The sequence below is a fragment of the Crocodylus porosus genome, unplaced genomic scaffold (genome assembly GCF_001723895.1).
Source record: "Crocodylus porosus isolate Cpor-Errol unplaced genomic scaffold, CroPor_comp1, whole genome shotgun sequence".
Classification (NCBI taxonomy): Eukaryota; Metazoa; Chordata; order Crocodylia; family Crocodylidae; genus Crocodylus; species Crocodylus porosus.
Genome location: NW_017728906.1, coordinates 83,969,078 through 83,991,240, shown reverse-complemented (window position 1 = coordinate 83,991,240; position 22,163 = coordinate 83,969,078). Strand labels below are relative to the sequence as shown.

The 22,163-nt window shown below is 38.9% G+C and overlaps 1 protein-coding gene across 1 annotated transcript in view; it reads right to left on the bottom strand.

The window, feature by feature from the left end:
• The window catches only part of TMEM131 (transmembrane protein 131), a gene marked incomplete at its 5' end in the record, with an annotated part of 160,745 nt that overhangs the window by 36,936 nt on the left and 101,646 nt on the right, over window positions 1-22,163 (bottom strand). The window contains 13 exons of the mRNA XM_019528474.1: window positions 249-353; window positions 1,339-1,473; window positions 1,567-1,677; window positions 2,045-2,215; window positions 2,318-2,471; window positions 3,348-3,456; window positions 5,853-5,961; window positions 12,273-12,334; window positions 13,443-13,499; window positions 13,595-13,745; window positions 15,351-15,431; window positions 16,571-16,693; window positions 20,545-20,661. Of these exons, the coding sequence (XP_019384019.1) occupies window positions 249-353; window positions 1,339-1,473; window positions 1,567-1,677; window positions 2,045-2,215; window positions 2,318-2,471; window positions 3,348-3,456; window positions 5,853-5,961; window positions 12,273-12,334; window positions 13,443-13,499; window positions 13,595-13,745; window positions 15,351-15,431; window positions 16,571-16,693; window positions 20,545-20,661 (1,485 nt within the window). The remainder of the gene's footprint in view (window positions 1-248; window positions 354-1,338; window positions 1,474-1,566; window positions 1,678-2,044; window positions 2,216-2,317; window positions 2,472-3,347; window positions 3,457-5,852; window positions 5,962-12,272; window positions 12,335-13,442; window positions 13,500-13,594; window positions 13,746-15,350; window positions 15,432-16,570; window positions 16,694-20,544; window positions 20,662-22,163) is intronic.

Sequence of the window (22,163 nt, the reverse complement as noted above, 5' to 3'; positions counted from 1 at the left end):
TTGAAGCATAAGTTGCAACAGTTGCTCATTTTAAGCCTAGTTTTTCAAAGTTGCTTTTATTTTAACTTACAATATAGCACAAAGTACCACTCCACACTAAGATAATAATACCTTGTTTAAAATAGTCTAGATAAGGGCTTTTTTCATAAACCTATTTCATTCATGTCACCCGTTTAACTTCTTAAAACAAACAGTTGATCCATGGTAACACCATTCAATGACATCATTTAAGTATGCAAAATATTTACCTCATAATCTGTTGTGATTTGTACAGCTCCATCATGAATCCCTTCAAGCTCCTTCGCTATTAATTTTATTCTAAACACAGCATAATAACCAGATGTTAATATTACCTGAAAGTGATAAATATAGACAGACATTATTTATGGTATATGCCACATTTTTCTATCACGTTTACACTGAAATGTTGATTTAATTCAATGTTATACTGAAATTTTGAAGTGGCACACCTAACCCCCCATCAGATGATACCAATGCAGAATGTTTAAATTGTGTACGTTGACTGCAATTTTTTGTTACCTTAATTAATAACACATCATAAACTTCCCTAATCCACAAAGTGTCTTAAATCTCTCTGCAAACTGACTGGAACAACCACAGGACTAAATTTCTAAAAATTCCCACTAATTGTCCTACATGGAGTGCAACTTCCTAATGCAAATATGTTTTCACAGTGTTTACTTTAATGAAACTCCTTTCTGTAACATGATTATTGTGAAAGAAGGAAAAAGCGAGTTATTTGAAAATGTAAGAACCATAGCTTGGGACTTGTGGCTACCCAAGATTAGCATTAAAATGGTATTAGGGCTTCATAGAAGTAACCCAAGAAATAATGGTATAATGAGCTGCCCATAAAAATACAACATAAAACATGAAAATAATCCTTGCTGTCAACTCTGCCTTGAGCCCATGTGTTGCCATACCTAACTACTACTTTTTCAAGAAAAGCCTGGTAAGTAAAACTTGCTACAATTTACTTGGATTGTTAGAATTTCCCTGAACAGCTCTGCTTAATGGCCAAGTCACAAAGTTCATTCTGCTCTAGGACATGAGCATGACAACCCCTCCCTCCCATTTTGTAAAGATTCAGGCAGGAGGTGTGTACACTAGAGGCCTTTCTGAAAATTCTATTTTTGAAAATTCAAAGTGTACCCATAGGCTACAAATACCATTCACAAAAATATGCTCTTTTATTATCCTGCTAAACAACTGACAAAAAGTTATGTACGATTACAAAAGGCTACTTTATTTATTATTGCTTGTTAATGTGCTTCATACATGCAACTTTCAACTAAAGATTAAAGAAGGTTTACATACTGAAGATTGGTCAGATGCACTGGTGTTTTCTAATTTTGGAAGGCTTGCAATTATTGTGGTTTTGTTTCCTTTTTCAGTGGCCAGGAGTTCTATCGTTAAACCATCTCCTATAATATGCCAACTTTTTATAGTCAGCTTAAAAAGGGAGAAGATGACAATATCAGTAATGACACTGCTGCAGAAAGGTTTTTAAAAAAAGAAAGGCATTTAAAATAAACCAGTCTTTACCTCAATCGGGTTACTGTTGATGATTGCAAATAAAATGCTAGAAGCTTCTGTGGCACTCATTATCCCAAAATCTATGAAACGCTCTTCTTGTTTTGGGGGCAGTACAAAATACTAGAAAATTTAAGAAAAAACATTAACTCCAACTTAAATATATATCATATCCAATTGAGAGTTCACCAGCAAATGTGTTACAGTATTCCTTTAACAGCTCCAAAAGCTAAAATTGGACTTCCTATTCTACAAATACACTATAGAAAACTGAAAACAACTGGGAAAACAGCAGCAATTAGAAAAAACAAATTATTTTCTATTTTTGAAAGCTTCTGTCAGAAAACGATAGCAAAAATTCAGTTTCTTTTGCTAAATCATAGTGGAATTAAAAATTGGTCCCACGGAGAAGAATCAGGGAAATCAGATTAGGTTCAAGCATTCTGTTTATAGCTAGAGTGGGATTTCAAGGGAAAGGTAAAATACTTACATCTAAAAAACCTGTGTATGCTCGCACGGGTAAGTGAAATTTAGAAGCGTTCGTAATAAGAAGTATATTGTTATCTACATGCACAGATGATGTGGAAGGCATAAAATAAAGTGTAAAAATATATCTGGATTCATTAGGTGGAATTAAGACTGGTTTGCTGAAGTTCTGGACCTGTATTATTGAAGAAATAAGATCAAAGTTAAAATTTAAAAAACCACAGTGTTGTTAAAGTTATATTATTAGATAAAACCATTTCACTGGAACTGGACTTACTTTAAACATTGTTTTTGCTTCTTCTGGTAACACAGCATCATGAATAAGGACTGCAAAACTGAATGTGTTTGTAAGATAGATTGGCCTTTCCACAGAATCAGAAGGACTCTCACGGATGTGAAACAATGTGGCAGCATGATCAAATCCTAAGTATCTATTAATAAACACAAACAAACACACATAACATAAGACATTTTCCTCAATCTGCTTTTTAGTCCCATGTAGAAAGGAATGGATATCCCACTGTATTCTGATCCTTTATTATAGCAATCACACACCTTGAATATTCAGTAATCAAAATGAGATAACATATTTAATGCATCACATCAAACTACTTTAAAAAGAGTGCAAAGATGTTTTGCAAAATCCCTGTAATATTAACCAAAATGAAAGGACTTTAGCTACAAATAAAAGTTCTAATATGCAACATTTTGATTGTACTTGTTTATTACTGAACTCCAAGAAAAAAATGCTTGTTTGCTGTAGCGAAAGGCTACCAACTTTAATGGTGACGGGTCAATACTTCAGGTGAACTATTAGCAGAAAGTGAACTTGCATATTAATTGCTGAGTAACAACTAATGATAGAAATCGTTCTGATACCTTTTACAAAATTTTGCTTAGTTTTGCTAAAGACCAAATTTTTAAAAATGTACATTTTCTCTTCCCTTGCTTTAGGGCACAGCAGCAGGACAACTCAAATGATACAGTAGTGAATAGACATATGTTTTGAAACAGGAGATGTAAGTGATACAAGTTAGCATTCTGAAAATATGACACTGACAAATGACTCAAATCACCATTCTCAGTCTTAATCTTAAAACTAAGCTTGTGTATTACTGAATATGACTTGCATATCTTCTATCTCAAGAAACAAAAGTGAGAAGCAGCAGCTATGCTGTTGGAAGAACTCCAGGGTTAGAACACACAAGCAGTAACCTTACATTACAAAAAAATACAAACAGGAGAGAAACACCCAGCTGATCCTCTGTGTTTAATTTTTAATCCACACACATTTGATGTAGACTTACCCATCTAAAACTTCTGCTTGATATGGAATTTCAAGTTTTGAATAAGTCTTCTCTTTTGCTTTAACAGTTATTTTCCCAGAACACTGCGATGCTCTTTTTGCTTTTGATGCTGTACATGTAAAATATACAGGTATTACAGCACTTCCTTTACATGGAAGAGTATAACAGCTTTTTATTCATGCTTAGGATTTCACTATTAAGTAGATACTCATTAATGCTCATAAAAGTTACTTGCTAAACCAACAATAGGACTATTTTTCTCATCTCACTACTTTTGCACAGCAAGATCACATTTTTTTTCCTCTGCATACCTCACTAGATGGGTAATCACCAAGAACATGCCAGGACATGTTATTGAAAAGGCATGTGATTCTCCATCTTAGACATTCCTGATTTTAATTGTCCTTTTACCTACTACTACTACTACTACCGAAGATGATACTTTCTAGGGAGATATTTACTATTGTCAGTAGACTACAAATGGTGCAGGTGGAGAAATTAAGGTGCCATTTTTTTTTTAGGCAAACTGAATCCATAAAGGGTATCTGCCAGGATGATTCCCCCACAATGTTCAATCAAGGCCTGCAGATTTAAGTAGATAGTGGCAGGATGGTGCAACATCTTTTAGTCCCAATCTGAGCCCTGCTGAAGTAGATAAGAAACAAGCCAGCAGATTAGACTAGTAGGTAAAGAAAGGTGTGTGAAAAAGCAGAAGCTACTAAGAGTTAAGGTTCTTACAGGGAAGAGACAAAACTCTCGCTAAAGACCGTTACAGGGGCTGCTGGATGTGGAATAAGCATTCAGGCATTCCAGAACATATTTATTTCACTCTTCTGAAAAAGTTTTAATATAGTATCTTAAAAGTTGAAATTCAACTGAGCAGTTTAACTTTAACTCGATTCACTCAAATGAAAGCTGTGTGAACAGGAAGTCTCAATTCTGAGCCATTCCCATATGAGAAAGACTACATTGTGTAGTATTTTAACTAAAATAATTTTTAAAAGGTGAAATACATTCTGACAAACATAAAACTGGTATACTTTTTCTAATGTGTTATGTAGGGCAATACCATCCATGTGAGATTAGGTCAGAAAATGAAATGAACCAACACAAATCTCTCTCAAGGACTGTAAAGGTATAAATGATAGCTACAATGAACAACATCTATCCTCTTCTTTGTTGACAGAATAGTAGTGGATTTTCTGTTATTTCGCATGCCAGTCTTTTAAAACAGACATAACTTCAGTGAAAAATACAGGAAAAAGCATGCTAGTATAAGAAATTGTCTTATATCCTGGGATTGCTTCAAACAGAAGTTTTCCCTTCTGATGTTGGAAAACTGATCTAAGAATGGTCTGCCTACATTCCCATGTCAGTGGGCTGGAGTGTAATTGTAGCCATGATGATGCAGGAAAAGTACTACAGCAGCGGTGGCTAACCTGTGGCATAGGTGTCACAGTGGGGCATGCGAGTCTCTGTATGTAGCACTTGACAAGGGAAGGGACAAGCAGCACAGCGGCGGGTAGGGCACAGAGCAGAAAGTAGAGCATCAGGTCAGACAGAGGGCACAGGGGAGGAAGCAAAAAGCAAGCAGCAAACTGGGTAGGGGAAAGGGATTGGAATGGCACTCTGAGACAGTGGTTGCATCTATATGAGATGCTTACTGAACAGTAGCTGGTTACTACTGTACAACAGCATCACCTGGCACTAGCTGGGCACTGGGCATTCAGTACTTGGTTAAGACCAGGTACTGTCTTGTGTAGACACGGCTAGCGTGAGGTTAATTTGTGGTATCCTTGCCAAAAAAGGCTGTCCCCCCACTGTACCAAAGTAGTAGTTCTCAACCTATGGCCTGCAGGTTGGTTGTAGCCAGCAGAGCCATTGGATCTGACCTGCAAACCCTGAGGGCCTGGGCAGCATTTGGCAGCAAGGAGCTTTTTGCCTATGCCAGGGCTGAGTAGCAAGGAGGAGTGGCAACATCTGGGTCCTAGTACTAGCCCACAGCCAGAAAACATCAACCACTGTACTAGAGGCAAGGGGTTTTGTAGTATCTTTTACTGGATCACTGCATACTCAGTGGTGTAGAGAATGTCATGATTAGGTGAAATTCAGTAAAGACACAGAACCTATTTGTACCATTAATAATTGTTTTATCTTTAGCAGAGAACTAAAATGGTGACAAACAGAATCATCTCTGGAACTTTGTATCATAGGAACTTTATTATTCATTTTTAAATATTTATTCAACAGAAGGCTTAAGAATTCATCCATTTCTACTACTTATCATTAATTCAAACTGCTAATTTGCAGTTTGTAACACCTTGACAAATTTCCAAAGGAAACAGTTTTTAAGGCATAAGAATCCTAAATACTTTGTGTAAGACCATATTCCATTTCCCAAGAAAATATTTTTCTGAAGAGGCTTTTTAATATTTCCCCCCAAAATATTTTAAGTAGCTTTTAGGAATATTTATATAGTTCTTCAAAGAAAGAAACAATACTTACCATCAAAGCTAATACTTGCAACTTTGGTATATCTACTTTCAGAAGCCTTTAACGTAACTGGCTTAAAATGTACTGTTATAGCTTCATTTTGTGGTGTGGGTCTAACACTCTGAAAACAAAAATAAATGAAAATATTAAGCAGTTGTTAATTTGCTAATGATTTACTATCACTCCTAATGCAATATACAGTTTTTACACATTCTTCAAAGTGATTAGTTAAACAACAATTTTAGTTTTTTTAACGTTATTTTTAAACATACTGACATTCCTCATAATAAAACAGCACTCACTGTAAGACCGTGAGGGTTAGGAACTTTCTGAAGTCCTGCAATTTATTAAAGTGATCAACATTCAGTAATGTGAGTTATATAAAACTTTCCAATAACAATTCTGGGTGAATTCAAATGAGCCTTTGAGCAAAAAATAAATGTGAAACTGGTATCTGGTTTATTAGAATGCATATACCAAGAGAATGAATTTGTATTTGCTTGCATTTTTATTAGTTAATACTTTACTGATTTTTATTGTTAATACTGCAGAATTGATGTAGCTACAGATATTACTGTGTAGAGAAAAAATTCTTGCTGTACAAAATCTCTCAATTACATTTGTAAGTTTTATTTCCATGTCAGGTGATATATAGGGAATTTATACCAATTAAAAAACATAAGCAACTAAAACAGAGACACTGAAGAAAAACAGAACATTTTCCTAACATTCTTCAAACACCTTGTTAAATGTGGATAAATGCCTTACATCCCTCAAATAAAGCCTGAGAAAACACATTTCTTAAGATTTCCAAAACTTCACTAAATTTGGGCTTTAGCAGAAGACATGCAAAATGAATTCTAGAGCTGAAGGCCTCATCATTAACATGGGGCTAATAGAGCATGCCTATTTAGACAATTAATTATTCAGTCTGGTCCACCAAAATACAACTACTGTGTCACCATATGAGAAAGACAAGGAGCCTCAAAAATCCTAGCTACAGCAACACACAGTCCTGCCATGGATTGCAACGTTTAGATTTTCACGCTAACATTCAAGCTTACAGCTCCAACTTCACCAGTCGTGTTTGCTTGCTGGTCAACCAATAAGCAAATGATTTATTTGCAAATGTCTATCTTATACTTTCTGGGAAATGTCAACAAGGAAGCCAACTTATAGTTATGAGGAAAAAAATGAAGGATTCCCTCCCCTGCCTTAAAGTTCATCTTGGGATTCATACAGCCAGACACATCCTGGCCTGGATACTCAATCTAAATGAAGACATAACAATCTATCAGCTTTCATAGAAACTAAAGGTGCACCGATATATTGGTTGCCTACGAGCAGTGCTGAGGCTCTGGACACCTAGGTGCCCTCTCCTCCACAGGGCCAGAGCCCCCAGATGCCTGGACTTCCTTGAGAAATGGCGGGTTTCCCCTTGCAGGCAGGCACAGCATTCTAGCCTGCAAGAGGTCCTGCTTGAGGCTGCTGAGAGCGAGACCAATCTCGGGGGTGCTGCACGTGGCCAGAACTACAGCTGGGCAGCATGGAGAACAACTCCCTGCAGGTAAATCTAGGGAGGTGAACAGGCATGGGGGTGCAGATTGAGGATGCCATGGTGAGGGAGGGAGTGGGGCAGGAGCTGGGGGTGCTGCCCAGCTAGGGCAGTACATGGGACACGGGCCAGGGCAGGGAGTGGGACGGAGCCATGGGAGGCTTGTCTAGGGGGTGTGGGAGGGGCTGCTGTACACACCCCCAAGATTTGTGCACAAGGAAGATACAGGCTGCTTGCTGTGGGCTTTGGGCTCTCTGCTCTGCTGCCTTTCCCTTGGGAGCCCCATGCTGGCTGTACTCTCCCTGTCTGCCCAGCAGCAGTGGGAGCAGTGAGTTGTGCCCCCCCCACCTGCCAGGAGGACAGACAGCACACAGGGTGCAGGGCTCCCGGGACAAAGGCAGGAGAGTGGAGAGCTGTGAGATCTCAGTGGGCAGCCTGCATCCACCCTCGCCTTGCTCAGCTCTACTCCACTTAAAAGCATCCCTGTGCTTAAAAATGTGGCAGTGGCACTTGAACTAAAGTTAATTCGATGAGCTGTAGTTCAAGCATCCCTACTGCCATTTTAAAGTGCCAGGATGTTGATACATGTGGTGCAGGAGGCTGCTAGCGTGTGCCAAAACAAAGGTTTATTTACGTCAAAAAATGAGTTATCGGATTGGCATTGGCTGATATGGTTGGTTAATAATCGGCTACCTGCATTGGCCAAGAAAATCTTTAGTGGGGGAAACCCAAACAGGAACTAGAATTGTGACACAAAACAGCTTCCAGAATGACCACAGAATTAAATCTTTTAAATACATTTTTTAACTTTGCTTTCCCTCAGTAACACTGTCTTACAAGTATCCACAAAAGGGCACCAATAAATTAAAGAAGTTATTTTTATACCGCTTGGCAAGCAGAATGGTATTTCTATTTTGAAGCACTTAGCAAGTAGTAATATTCTACTCTCAGCCCCATGATGGAGTCTGCTTCAATATGTTGCTTTCTCCTACTTAATTAAACAATACAAGTTCCAAGTATTTTTGAACAAAAAGCAGAATGTTTATATTAAGATAATTTTAGTTTTGATATAAGAACAGAATTTTGTTCCTAGCAATTAAATGGATTTAAGAAAGAAATTTACTGTGTTACAGAGCTGTTAAGTGCTGCTTCTAGATCATGAAAAAGCAGACAAAATAAATAACCGATGAACTAAGTTTACAGGGCTTTAAATACTCTAACAGTAGAACCACCAAAAGTTGTTATAATGTTCATCCAGCCACAAAGTAAATATGATTCTCTCTAACAAAGGAAAACACTGCAAACAAATGAGAGCGCTTCCTGAATTTTAAAAATGTTCAAATAAAGATGAAGTGATTCATAATCTTATTTAGCTTATTATAGACCTCTATTGCCAAGAAACAGGTTAGATCAGCAATATTATATTCCTCCTTTAGTAAGTACTTAACTTTGGCAACAATACTTTTAGCTTCTCTTGTGCATGGATGACCTGCAGATATTTAATCCCACTGGTACCCAGTTTAGTTAGATGCATGCTAAATATAGTCTTGGCCTTTTATCATGACATTAAGATGAAATTTGTGACAGACTACTTCGTCATTTCTAGACTGCTTTTAAATATTTCCTCTTACGAGCCAAGAAAACCTTTTGTAAACCTTTTTAGAAGTAATCCCATGAACAGGAATTTTAGGACAGAACCTGTATCTATGCTAATCATTTTGGAATCAATTTAATTCACATTAAGAGAAATTCAATAAAATGCCAGAAGATTACACTGTCCATAAATATAACACCAGCAAAGCAGCTAATTTTCATGAACAGAGCACACTTCCAAATTATATATGAGGAATCAAAATGGAATTGTGTGTGTAATTCCCTGTGTGATACCTTGGGAAACATCCCACACATCATGACATTTATTTTTACAATCGTAAAAAGACATGATAAAACAAAAATGTAATGTAAACGGAGAGCCAAGAAAGTACTAGTTTAGGTGACAATCATCTGAAATATTTTTATTCTAATTTTTAAAATTAAAAACATAACAAAGTTCCATACTGCATCAAACCAGCGGTCCGTCCAGCCAAGTATCCTGTCTCACACAGTGGCAGGGATGCCTACTAAAGAAACTTCCCTGACCCAATAACTTTCAGTCCAAAGGGACATGATTCAGACAATGAAGAAATACACCCAGGAGGTAAGCACAGGACAGGTAAAAGTGAAAGAAAGTAATGGACATCAAAAACATATGGTCAAAAAGATTATATGTGTTGTTCTTAATGTAATCCCCCCCATCCCCAAATATGGTGATTGGTCTGACTTGAGTGAAGTAGGAAGACCCCATGGCCAGAAACCTCCAGGTTTTAGTCCTAGCAGAAGCACTGACACACTCCAGTCAAAATCTCCAGCTTTGACTGCTGCCAGCACCCAATGCTTCTGAGAAAGGTGAAAAATATCCCCTGACACACAGCAACAAGGAGGGGAAACAATTTCCTTCCTGCCCTATTTGGCAACCAGAAAAGCCCTATGCGAGGGAAGTACTCATAGCATAGCACAGGCATAGCTACTCCTGACCAATGCTTATCTAACCTGTTCTCAAACACTTCCAACAATGGAGATTCCACAACTTCCCTGCGCAGTCACTGCTTCACTGTTTTAACAGTCAAGAAGTTTTTCCTGAGATACAATCTAAATCTACTTTGCTGAAACATAAAAGCTACTGCTTTTCATCCTTCCCTCTGCAGCAAGGGAGAGAACAAGTACTCTCCCTTTAGAGCAGCCCTTTAGATTTTTGAAAACTGCTATCAAGTCCCTTCTTAATCACCTCTTCCATAAGCTCAATAACCTGAACTTCCTTGAACTGATTCCCATTTGAACCAGAGGGTTTTTGTTTGTTTGTTTTCAAAAGAAAAAGCATCACATTTTGACTTAGTGATTGAAAGCCCACAAATAACTGTTGCTAGATTTTTTCAGCGGTAAATTATCTTCATAATTAAAAATATTAATTCTTTCTATTCTGAAATAATCTAGTTTCCAATTCCTGCTATTGGATCTTGCTATATTTGATTAAAAGGCTTCCATCAATTTCTGTTTATTGTGTTAGATACTTTCTTAACATTTTCTTTGATAAGTGAAAAAGAAATGGTGCAATGTGTAGTCTTAAAAGACTGGGGAGATATGCAGAAGAAAGACTGGCAAAAGAGTGGGAAAGAAAATAGGAAAAGAGACAGAAACAGAAAGACAGCAGAAATAGTGCAAAAGCCAACCACGAATGGAATGTTAGAAAACAGGAAATCCAGAAGACAAACTTCCAAACCGAATGCTTCAAGAGAGCACCATGCTGTTACTGAAGTCTTCTACAGAGGCAGCCAGGTGACCCTAGAGCTCTGTTTCTTAAAGCTATTGTTTTTCATCCTGCCCTCTGCAGCAAGAGAGAAAAGTTTGTTTCCCTTTAGAGCAGCCCTTCAGATTTTTGAAAACTGCTATCATATCCCCTCCTAATCACTTTTTCCATAAACTCAAAAAGCTGGACTTCTTTGAACTGATTCCCATTTGACTAGAAGTTTACTGAGTTGGGAAAATTTCTTTATTTTTCTTCTGCGTGAGGCAGGATACTGGGCTACACAGACCATTGGTCTGATGCAGCATGGCACTTTTTATGTTATGCTTTTAATTTTAAAATTATAATAAAAATATTTCAGATGAGATTGTCACTTGAAACTTGCTCAGCCAACTAGAAAGTGAAGGTAAACCTGGGGGCTAGGCCCTTTCTGAAGGCTGATCTTGATAGCTACTGTTTCTGCCCATGTGGCAAGAGTGTGCAGGGAGACATACTGGATGGAATGCACAGCATGCAGCAGCTCAGCACTGCCTTGAACTGTATAGACAAGGGTCTGCAACCTACAGCCCATGAAGCCATGATTTGGGCTGCATTTGGCAGCTGGGGGCTCTCCCTCTGCTATGCCACAATTGGGTGCCCAGGGATTCAGTGATGGGGGAGCTCTGCCTACATTACGCCTCACTAGTCAGGCAGCCTGGGTTTTGGAAGAGAGGGACTTCCACTGCCTGCCAGCTGGGAAGTAGGGAGACGTGGTGGCAGTAGCCGGGTCCTAGGTGCCTGCCTACCTCCAATTTGTGCTGGGTCATTCTGCTCCTCATGCCCTCCTCTCCTCCTCCCACAACTAGAGATTGTTGCTGACCCCTGATATAGACATGCTATGAATCAAAAACTGCATTTTGAGAAAGGACAAGAATTTCAGCAAGCCCTTCTAGTATTCCCCCTACTTGGTCTGCCTTCTGAAGCTACTGAGTGCTGGCTGTTGAGTGTAATAGCTTTAAGTGGCCAAAGCATTATAGCAGAAACCTTAAGATACATTACTTTAGTAAGCAGCTGGATGTTCATAGAGAATGGTGGTATCAGGCTAATACATTTCAACGCTTAAACAGAAGAAAGCATAACAGCAAGAAGAAAAATATTTTCACCCTGAGAATGAAAATCTAATTTCAGGTCACTATAAATGGTTTCAAGGAAGGTCAAAGTCAGGCAAGCTGTGTGAAATGGGAATGATAGTAAAAAGCATTCAAGAAATAATGTGAAATATGTTACAAGGTTTAGAGTCAATGTCAGAAAGATGACACTGCTGTTTCTTTACAAAGATGTCAAGCTGTTTCTTGATAATGAGCCAATATACTGTTTCAAAATTCAGGACTGCTAGTTCAGGGAGAGAAACAAAGCTGGTTTCCTAGAATTCAACCTTGAACCTCACCTAGTACAGGTGTGGGCAATATGTTTATTTTAATACATGAAAGTTTAGACAGAACCTCCTTCTTTAATGAAAGAGATCATAACATGTCAAATTAAAAGAAAATAAACTTACTGTAATTGGCACATCTTTTGTTCCTGAATTTAATAAATGTAGATTTAAAATTTTTGGCAGATCTGTTTAAACAAAAAACATCAACTATTATGCTTTATTACTGTAAAACCCATTATACAAAAAGGAACCCACTCCAGTCAGATTTCAACACAATCAACTATTTCAATAATTGAAAATACTTTATAAAAGGTCAGCCTGAAAACCTAAAGAATATTGCACTGAAAACTACACTTTCAAGAATTAAATAGATTTTATGTACTTGAACTGATCTTGGGTTCTGACAGATAACCCTAGTAACTACGTTAACAATCCTTGCATATAAAATGAAACAATTCAGTAAAGCAGTGCCGCCCACACCAAAACAAGACATACTGAACTGCTTTTCACTTTGACAATATTACAAGTTATTACAATGTCATAAAATAGACACTCGTATGTTGCTTTCTCCCAAGTATATCCTTCAGATTCTCTGCTTACATTTAATATTTATGTATCTTCCTAGACAACCTTCACTGAGCACCTTTGCCAAATATTTCACTCTTAAACAGCCAATATTTTGAAGTAGAAAAATGAAATTACAAAACAAGCTCAATAAAGTATTTATTATATGTGTACAGCAGTGGTGCTCAATCCTTTGGCTCTGCAAGCCAGATGAGTGGTGCGGAACCAATTTTTGGGCTGGATTGGGCCTGTGTAGCAGGGTCAGGTCATGTCTTGACTCCACCAGTCCTGCATAACCAGATTGGGCCCTGTGCTACCCTCACAATCAGGTCCTGGGGCCCTGTACTGGCACAGTATGCTGGGATCACACCCAGGGCTGCCCAGCATGTCCAGTTTAGTGTGCAGAGCCACGGCCCATTGCGCTCCCAATGGACTCAAGGGCAACCCTGCAGGCCACATGACATAGCACTAGGGGCCAAAAATCCATAGTATACAGTATGCCAACATTTGAGTCACTTAGATTTAAAATAAACCTTAAAAAAGAAGTCCAAAATTTTTTCTTTATTGGGTTGGATTGTCTATGTTACTACTATTATCAAAACTGCACAGTAATGTTCACCTTTGTTTAGAGAAGAGTGGTGGGGGACTTTCTACATGTATTCCTCACTATTCAATTATATTTTGTATTTTGGTGTAGTTTTACATTAGACTTTGAAATCTTGTACTTGCCTTGTGTTCGTAGTGTACCAAAATCTAGCATTTCTGTTGATGAATATATTCCTGGAGCTTTATAAAAAAGCAAAAGAAAACAATAAGTAGTTTCTTATCTCAATACACCAATGTGAGATGTATACATTTCAACTCTTTATTCTTCTACAAACCTGTTGTGACTTCTACCTCAACAGGAAGAATGATAAATTCTGTGTTGTCCGAGGCATTTGTTTTTATTCTAATGAAGGCTGTGTGATTATCTGCTTCTCTTGAAGAAAAACTAGCTCTCATTACTCCCTTTGTTTCATATGGAGGAATTTCCTAATGAAATAATCAAAGACAGGTGAGAATGCAGTAACTACAAAAAGACTTAACAACAAGACATTATTTTAAGAAGAATTAGAATATTATAATATGATTGTTTAGTAGGCAATGCTATACAATAGTATAATGGGTGGATTACTAGCTTTATATCCATCTTAAAAAGAAAGGAAAAGCTAATTCAGCAACCTAGCGAAAGTATGAGACACGGATACAGACATCTGGATCACAAATGTGTCACATACTGCTTTCTAACAGTGCTACTGGTGGATTTATAGAATTAAAGAAACAAGAACATGAAGGTTGGAAGGGACCTCAGGCCAAGCCCTGCTCAAAGCTCATTCCCAACTATATCATCCCAGCCATGGCTTTGTCTGCCCTAGGTCTTAAAAACCTCCAAGGATGGAGATTCCAACTACCCCTTTGGGTAACCTGTTCCAGTGCTTTACTACCCTCCTAGTGGGAAAGTTCTTCCTAATAGCTAACCTAAACTTTCCTTGCTGCAACTTGAGACCATTGCTTCTTCTCTTGTCATCCGCTACCACTGAGAACTGCCTAGCTCCTCCATCCTCTTTGGAACCCCCCTGCAGGGAGTTGAAGGCTGCTATTACATCCCCTGCCCCCCCCCCGCCCTGTCTTCTCTTCTATAGACTAAATAAGCCCACTTGCCTCAGACTCTCTGACCTAAGTCATATGCGCCAGTCCTCCAATCATTGTCATTGGCCTCACTGAACTCTCAATTTGTCCATATTTCTGTAGCAGAGGTCCCAAAACTAAGCACAGTACTACAGATGAGACTTCTCCAGTGCCAAATAGAGGGGAATAATCACTTCTCTCAAGCTGCTGGGAATGCTTCTATTAATGCAGCCCAGAAAACTAAACTCCATCAAAAAAGCAAATGAAGCATAGGTTTGTTCTTTATTAAATGCAACACATGGCTCTGGGTCCCTTCCCCAAAAACCTGAAGAAATTTCTTTTTCACTCAAGACAAAGAATTGAGGGTATTTACAGAGAACAACCACTGCACATTTAATATGCTATATCTTGCATCCTAAAGGTGCAGTCAAGCTACTGAAACACATTTTTTTTTCTTTTATCTTGAGGGATAAAAGAAAAGCACTTGTAGGAGTTCCTCCCTCAGAAGCATGTCATTCAAGTCCTAACATGGGAGAAAGGACATTACACACATGGAAGAGATTTCCATAGTTAATCAACTACAGAATGGGAGTGGCAAAGGTTCATCTTTTCCTCCATGGAAGCATGAACAATGCACATGTGGAAGCCCTATGAAGCAATCCTTCATTCTGTAATTTATCCATGTACATGTTTTGACAACTAAAATATGACTATGTTCAAATAACATCGTGACCTTACCACAAGTCACTGTATTTTCCCATTTTTCCCCATTTCATAAAAAATGTAGCACTATGTATGCAGTCACTTGTAGTTAAATAACTCATCCAGTTCCCTTCAACTTCAAGTTAATAATCATTCACATTGTTTCAGATACTTATCTACTCTCTAAATATCTGCAGGCCAAAAAAAAAAAAAACAGGTCTATCAAATTAATAAGCACGTAGCCTGTTAGAAAACACTGTCACTCACCCATAGTTTTCTTGTACCCCCTTGCTGGCCTGTTGGAAGCTCTAGGTGGAGATCACCTCCACTTGAATACATTTCTACTACCTGGAGGGAAAACACGCACAAAAACAATCAAACAAAAAAATTAACTGGAGTTTCCATTAGCAATGCAAATTTTTACCTATGATGTGATAGGCTACTGGCTATATCCTGGATCTTGTGATGAAACCAAACCAAATTCTTGATAATATTAATTTTGCTACTCCATAGATCAGTATTATGCTTCAAAACATCTTTTACCGCCTGTCATAATTTGGGAATCATGAAGCATCATGTTTACAGAAATTATTTTATGATAGTAATCAGAGGTTGATTTTGTTTGTCTGAAAAGACACAGCTCACATTTCTAAAATGCATTATATCTGAATGTTAGAAAAGAGCTCCTGTAAATGTTTCTTAAACAAACCTTAAAGAGAGAGAATAAGAAAATTAATTTTATTTATTGCATTCAAAACAATACTGTTGGCAGTTTTCACCTACTAATTAAGGGAACTTTTTTCCTTCTGTTTATTTGTTAGAATATAGATTGTATTTTTCATTCGTAAATCTCAAAACAGTTTATGAAGGTGGGTTAAGAATGATCACCTGCCCCCCATCTTACAGATGAGAAACCAGCACTAGGAAGTAACATGCCCTGTTTCTGCTTACACAGTAAGCCAACTTTATACTTTGCTCAGAAAAAGATCTACTGTATTTTGCTTGCTTTAATGTTTCTTCCTTAATTACCAGTGAAAGTAACAATTAATCACAGAGATTCATTTCTATACCAGCTTGTCAAACTTACCTTCCTATATTTACGCTAATTATGAGAAATGTTTTTAAAATAGCTAATTTAATTTTTTTCTACCTTTTTATTTTCTCCTTAGAAAGCAGTTTCATAGTAAGGGTGCAATCCTGCTAGCTTCTATGTAGTTCTCTGCATACAAATAATCCCATGGATACTTGTGTGTTAAGTTATGCAAGCAATCAAATAAGAAATTAATGCTTTCACTTCTGTGCAGTTAAACGAGAGCAAATTAACCATGTTCAAGGCACTAAAAAGGGATTCAGAAGAGGAAAGCTGGAAGATTTTTAAGCAGTAACAAAACCCACCATTTTTATGGAAATTTAAAGTAGATATTAAACAATTTCAATTATTACTCTCAAATGTAAGTATGCATAGTAAACTGCCATTTTATGCTCACCTGTAAAGGTTCACTGTGGGGATTGTGTATATTAATTATAGGAGAAAAACTGCTATTTACAGGAACTCTTGCCCCAATAAAAGGGCGCAATCGATAGGGGTTCGGGACTCCAATGCCAAACACCTGTTTCAAAGGGGAGAAAAAATGTTTAAAAATGTCTGCAACTAGTATATGCATCTATGCAGGTTAATGTTACAGAATAGCCTAGCTACTTCTTAAAATAAAAAGTGTAGTTCCAACTGAAAATTAATTTAAGATAATAATGTTTAAATCAATGCTTTTATATTAATTTGGCTCAGCCTACGTCTAAAGATGCTGCTTTTAGTTGTCCTTCTATTCAGTTCGGACACCTGAACACATACCATAAAAAGTCAAAAGCCTTGTTAGAGCGATGGTCTATCTATCTGGTTCCAACTTTTGTTTCTGACGTAGTAAGTATCAAGTGTAACAACTCATAGAAATACAGTTACAGAACAGCTCATTCATAATGGGAAGTTTTCTCCTAGCTCTATCATGTTGGTATCTGTCTTACAAACTGAAAAATAAGGGTTTCTTTTTTCTACCCCATTTGCTTTACCTACAGATGTGCTTATCAATATGACTTATCCTTTTCGGAATCCTGAAACTACCTTTGTTTCCATGATACTTCCTGGCAATGAATTCCACAAGCTAATTGTGTATCAAATAAAAATATTTTGTTATCGTTTAAGCTTTTTTTCCTTTTTTGAAAATTTCAGTTTTGTTGAATGTTCTCTTCTTCTTGTATTATATGAAAATAAAAGCCAAGCACTTTAAACTCTCTATCCTCTGCATTAATTTGTATGCTTCCATTTTTTTTCTCATTTATAGTGTTGCTCTACTGGAGCTCCTAGCAGCCATTACATTTGTTATGCATTATACCAGGGGTTGGCAATTAGTTGGAGGGCACTTAATGAGTTTGGTAAGGTGTCAAGGAGCACACATGCAAACTCTTTTAGAAGATATCATTTTAACAAATTATAGATAACGAATGTTTTAAAAAAAAATCAAACATCTACTATACGATATTTTAATTTTACTTAAAAAATAAGTTTTGTCCTGATTTATGTTTGAATAGTGTATACAAAGGTGATTGACTAAATACCTCAAAATAAAGTCTTACTCTTGTATATTGTGGGGTGGCGTGTCTACGTGAAGAGGGGCAGGTGTGGGGGGCTGTGTGTATGTGTGCAGGGAGCTGCCTGTGCTAGGTCCCAGGAGCTGGCCAGCGGTGCAGGAAGGTTGGGATAGGGGACACATGCAGCTTGTCCAAGCAGTGCAGGTGCCAGTGTAGTTCCACACTCCACCCCCTCCCCACTTGCAGCTGCCCCCACAGTGCTCTGCATGGGGCTGAGCCCTGACCACTGCTGCCCTGGGCAACCTGTGCTGCACTCCCACCAGCACCTGCTGGCCTTGGCTGCTGTATCTTCCCAGTGGGGCTGCTCCCACTGAGGCTGCACTTGCCTGAACGTTGCTCATTTATCCCCAGCTTCCAATGGCTCCTACCCCTGCTGCGTTGCTCCAGACCGGGGGGAAGCTGCAGCCATGCAGCTCCTGCCCCAGCACAGAGCTCCAGCTCCCAGCTGCCTTCCACCCAATTCAGCTACACAGGTGGCTGCTCATTGCACTGGGTGGGTGGAAGGTGGCTGGAACCCCATGTACTGGAGCAGGAGCTGCCCATCTGCAGACCCCACTACACCTGGAGTGGTGTAGCACCAGTGAGCTGAAAGAGGAGCCACTGAAGGTGGTGGGAGCCCAGCAATACCTGGGCAGCTGCAGCTGCATTGGAAGCACCCCTCCCAGAAACTTGTGTGCACTAGCTGGGGCCGGGGCTGGCAGGCAGGAGCACAGTGCAGGTTGCCCTGGGTGGAAGCAGCTGGGGCTCAGCCCCATGCAGAGTGCTGCCGGGGCAGCCATAGGCAATTCCAATCAATTGGCAAGAGCCTGTCTGTGGGCCGGATGCAATTAGTTGGCAGGCTAGATCCAGCCTGTGGGCCAAATTTTGCCCATACCTGCATTATACAGAAGTCCTGTGCAACAAACTCTTAACAGACAGATGTTAAACTAGCCTATCCTTTGATAAAAATGGTGAATAAGCCAAAAAATAAAGGTGTTAATTGAACAGCAGCTTTTCTGTGGTGCAGAAGTAGTATCTTGGGATAATTTTAATGTGTGGCCAGTTGGTGTGTTATGATTTACTGTGCAAATACATTTGTCATGCATTATATGCAATAGCTGCCAGGGCCCCAGAGAAGAAGTAAAAGCTCTAAAACCTAATAAATGAACTATTAGCATGTTATGATTAAGCTCACTAGAGCCAGAGGTCTCCAGAGCAGCCACTGAGGGATGCCCTGAAGCAGCCTCATTGGTTTAACACAGATTTGGAGTGTGCCTGGGGTTGCCTTGGCAGGGGTATGCCCCTGGTATGCTGTAGCCAACCCTTAAGTATTACATTCAAATCCCCTTGCTCACAAAGAAGATTGCTTTATTCCAAAAGCAGTTCTTTTGACTTCAACAGGACTATATGCAGAAGTACTATTTAACATGAAAAGGAGTTTCAGATCTGGCTCTTGATATCTAAGCCTTCAGCACAATATGAAAGGAAAATACTATCATTATCCATTAAAGAGCAAACAGACAATTTTGGCAACTGTGGCTAAGTCAATGCACATCTTTGTCTCTAGAAAACTTTAGGCAGGGTGCTCAGTATCCAATTTCCAACAAAGGTGTTTACATACAGTAGTTTGCAAGCTTAAGGGCTTTATGGATCCCAACACACGCAAGACAATAAGTTCTATGATACTTCTGTTTACTGTAGTCCCTCTAGGACAATGGTTCTCAACCTTTTCTGCAGCAGGGCCCATTTGTACACATTGATGGCCAGTCCTGACTCAGTAAATAGTTTAAGTAGAAAAATGCCCCTCAGTCCCAACCCACCTTTGGGACCCGCTGCCACCTTCCCCCCCCAGTGTGTGGGGCAGGGGATAGGTGTGTGGGTCAGGGGGGTATGTGCCCCTCCCCCCCCGATTTGTGAACTCACAGTGGACATGGAGCTGCAGCTTGGCTAGACCAGCATGGGCAGGAGCCACCTCCAAGACCCAGAGGGCAGGAGCTGGTATGGGAAGGTGGAGAGACTTGTTGCCCATAATCCCACCCCACATCTGCACTGGGGTAGAGCTGCAGCCTGAGGGGAAGTGGCAGTGATGGTTGGGCTGTGGTGGAGTAGAACCATGGTCTGGTGTGGAAACAGCTGGCAGCAGGTGGAAGTGAGGGCAGGGTACCTCTCCCCACAACACGTTACTCCTCAAGCTGCTGGCTGCGTGACTGGTGCAGGGGTCCTGGTGGCAGAAGCAATGAGTCTCGCTCTTCTGGTCCACCCTCCTGGATTGGGCCTTGCCCACTGGGCTTCAGAGGCAGCTCCTGTTCATACTGGTTCAGCTAGGCTGCAGCCCTATGCCTGCTGTGGGTGTGCAAATCTTGGGGGGAGGGGGGGCAACGACACATGTGCTCCCATGCCTTCCAGACATGTTGCCTGTGTCCTCCCTGCCCTCCTGACACACTGTCTATGCTCCCTCCACCCCACAGACTTACCTGCAGGGACCTGCTCTCCGTACTGCCTGGCTGCCACGTGCATGTGTGCACATGCATGTCACCCCCTGCTAGATCACCATCTTTCTGCTCCCTGCAGGAACCCCAAGAAGCCACTTGCAGGCTGGAACTCTGCCAGCCTGCAAGGGGAAACTTGTAGTTTCCCATATTTTTCTCCTTTAAAGGAGAATCCATTTTTAAAGTTTGTTGATCCACTCTTAAAGTCTGTTTGTGGCCCTTTCACATATCCTTGAGACCCACGGTTGAGAACCATTGCTGTAGCAGATGGTTAAGCATTTGTTAAAAATATCTGCACCTCTTTTTTGTTAATTATATTAAAAAAATTAACCTCTAGATTCTTCTCTTACCTGGTAAGTAAATACCCCATGATTAGAAGTATTAATAAATAAAGTGTTCTCTACATTTCCCACTACTCTTGCAAGGAAAACTACATCAAAGGATGTATTCCCTCCTGGAAGAATTTTCTGAAAAATAAAAAAAAGTAAGAGAAAATAAACAGCGGAAAACTCCACATCTTTTAAATTAACAGCATTATCTGATCTATCCAAGGCTTCACAATACTGCATGGCAAACTAAACCTAAATTCTATGAAAAGGAGTTTGTTACCTTTAAGGGCAGTATACTAGAAATTTGGGGTTAAATGTCGATAAAAAGCTGGAGAAAATTTAAGCAGAATTAAGTATGAATGTTTTGTTCAAAATGGCTTTTAAATAAAATATATTCTGAACTACAAGCTTTACTTTTCAGCCTTCTGCAAAAATTTTGTCCTTTGCTTGGTAAAAAAAAGTTGGTTAAGGAAAATTGGATGTCTGCTAAGCTGTTGACGGTTTTGCTTTTTTGAGCAGGGACTTTTATCTACTTTTGCATTTGACAGCATCTACTACACCACAGATGCTATCAAAAGTTATTAAAAATAGATGGGCATTTTTGTTGAAGTGTTCCACAGTTAGATTGAACAGCGCTAACATTTAACATCTAGGGAGATCAATGTGGCAATTTATACACCTCTGTTAGAAAGATCGTTTTGGAATGACTCATGCAGACCTTTCTCTGATTCCTACTAGTTTGTTTCTGTAATCATTCAATTTAGAAACTCAACACAAAAACTCAACTTTTAAAACACAAAAGCTTAGATGTTCTGAAGGAAAAGGAGACTTCTGGAGGAATGTCAGCAACCACAGTGTGGCACAATAAATGTGACTTTGGTACAGAAGTAGACTCTAAAGCTAGAAACTGAGTATCATTTTTACCCCCCACCCCATTTGTATTTTTCCCCCAGATCAGTTTAAAATAATAAGTGCATACTTAAAATGTAAAGAGCATTAATGCAGAAAAAATATAATTGAATCTGTTTTGCGTCTGTAAAAGCACAATTTTAAGTGCCACCATAATTCCTCAAAGAAGGATTTTATAATCTGAATGCAAATTGTGAGAAGACTATTAGGCACTATAAAAAGGCTCTGATAACCCAGCTTTATCAGTGCCCTATCAAAATTAATTCTCAGTGCCTATAATCTTTAATTGAGGGCAGGTGTAGGGGGAAGAATACAATTTATTACTCCCACTTTTGCTTTCATCCTTTTTTTTCCAATATGGAACAATGGACCATTTGTTTTTAAATATTTTCAGCATTGCAATTTTCTTTTTCAACTCCTTTACTATCTATCCTTCTCCTCCTGACAAATGCATCCAATTTATTTAAAAATCAAAAATTCAATATATAACTACGAATTCAAATGCTGGTAAGTACCCCCTTTAAAAAAAAAAAAAAAAAAGGAAATGGGCTAATAGGAAATTTCAGCTGTTTATCCTCAAAACATTTCAGTTCTCTGTTGACCTGTGCTAGTGCTGATCATCAATATGCTTTAATTCAAGATGTAGTTGGTTAGTTTAAACCTGGAAAAGTAACCCTGAAAGATCAAGCTTTAGTTTGATAAATTAAAACAGGCTGAGGATTTCAGTGAAG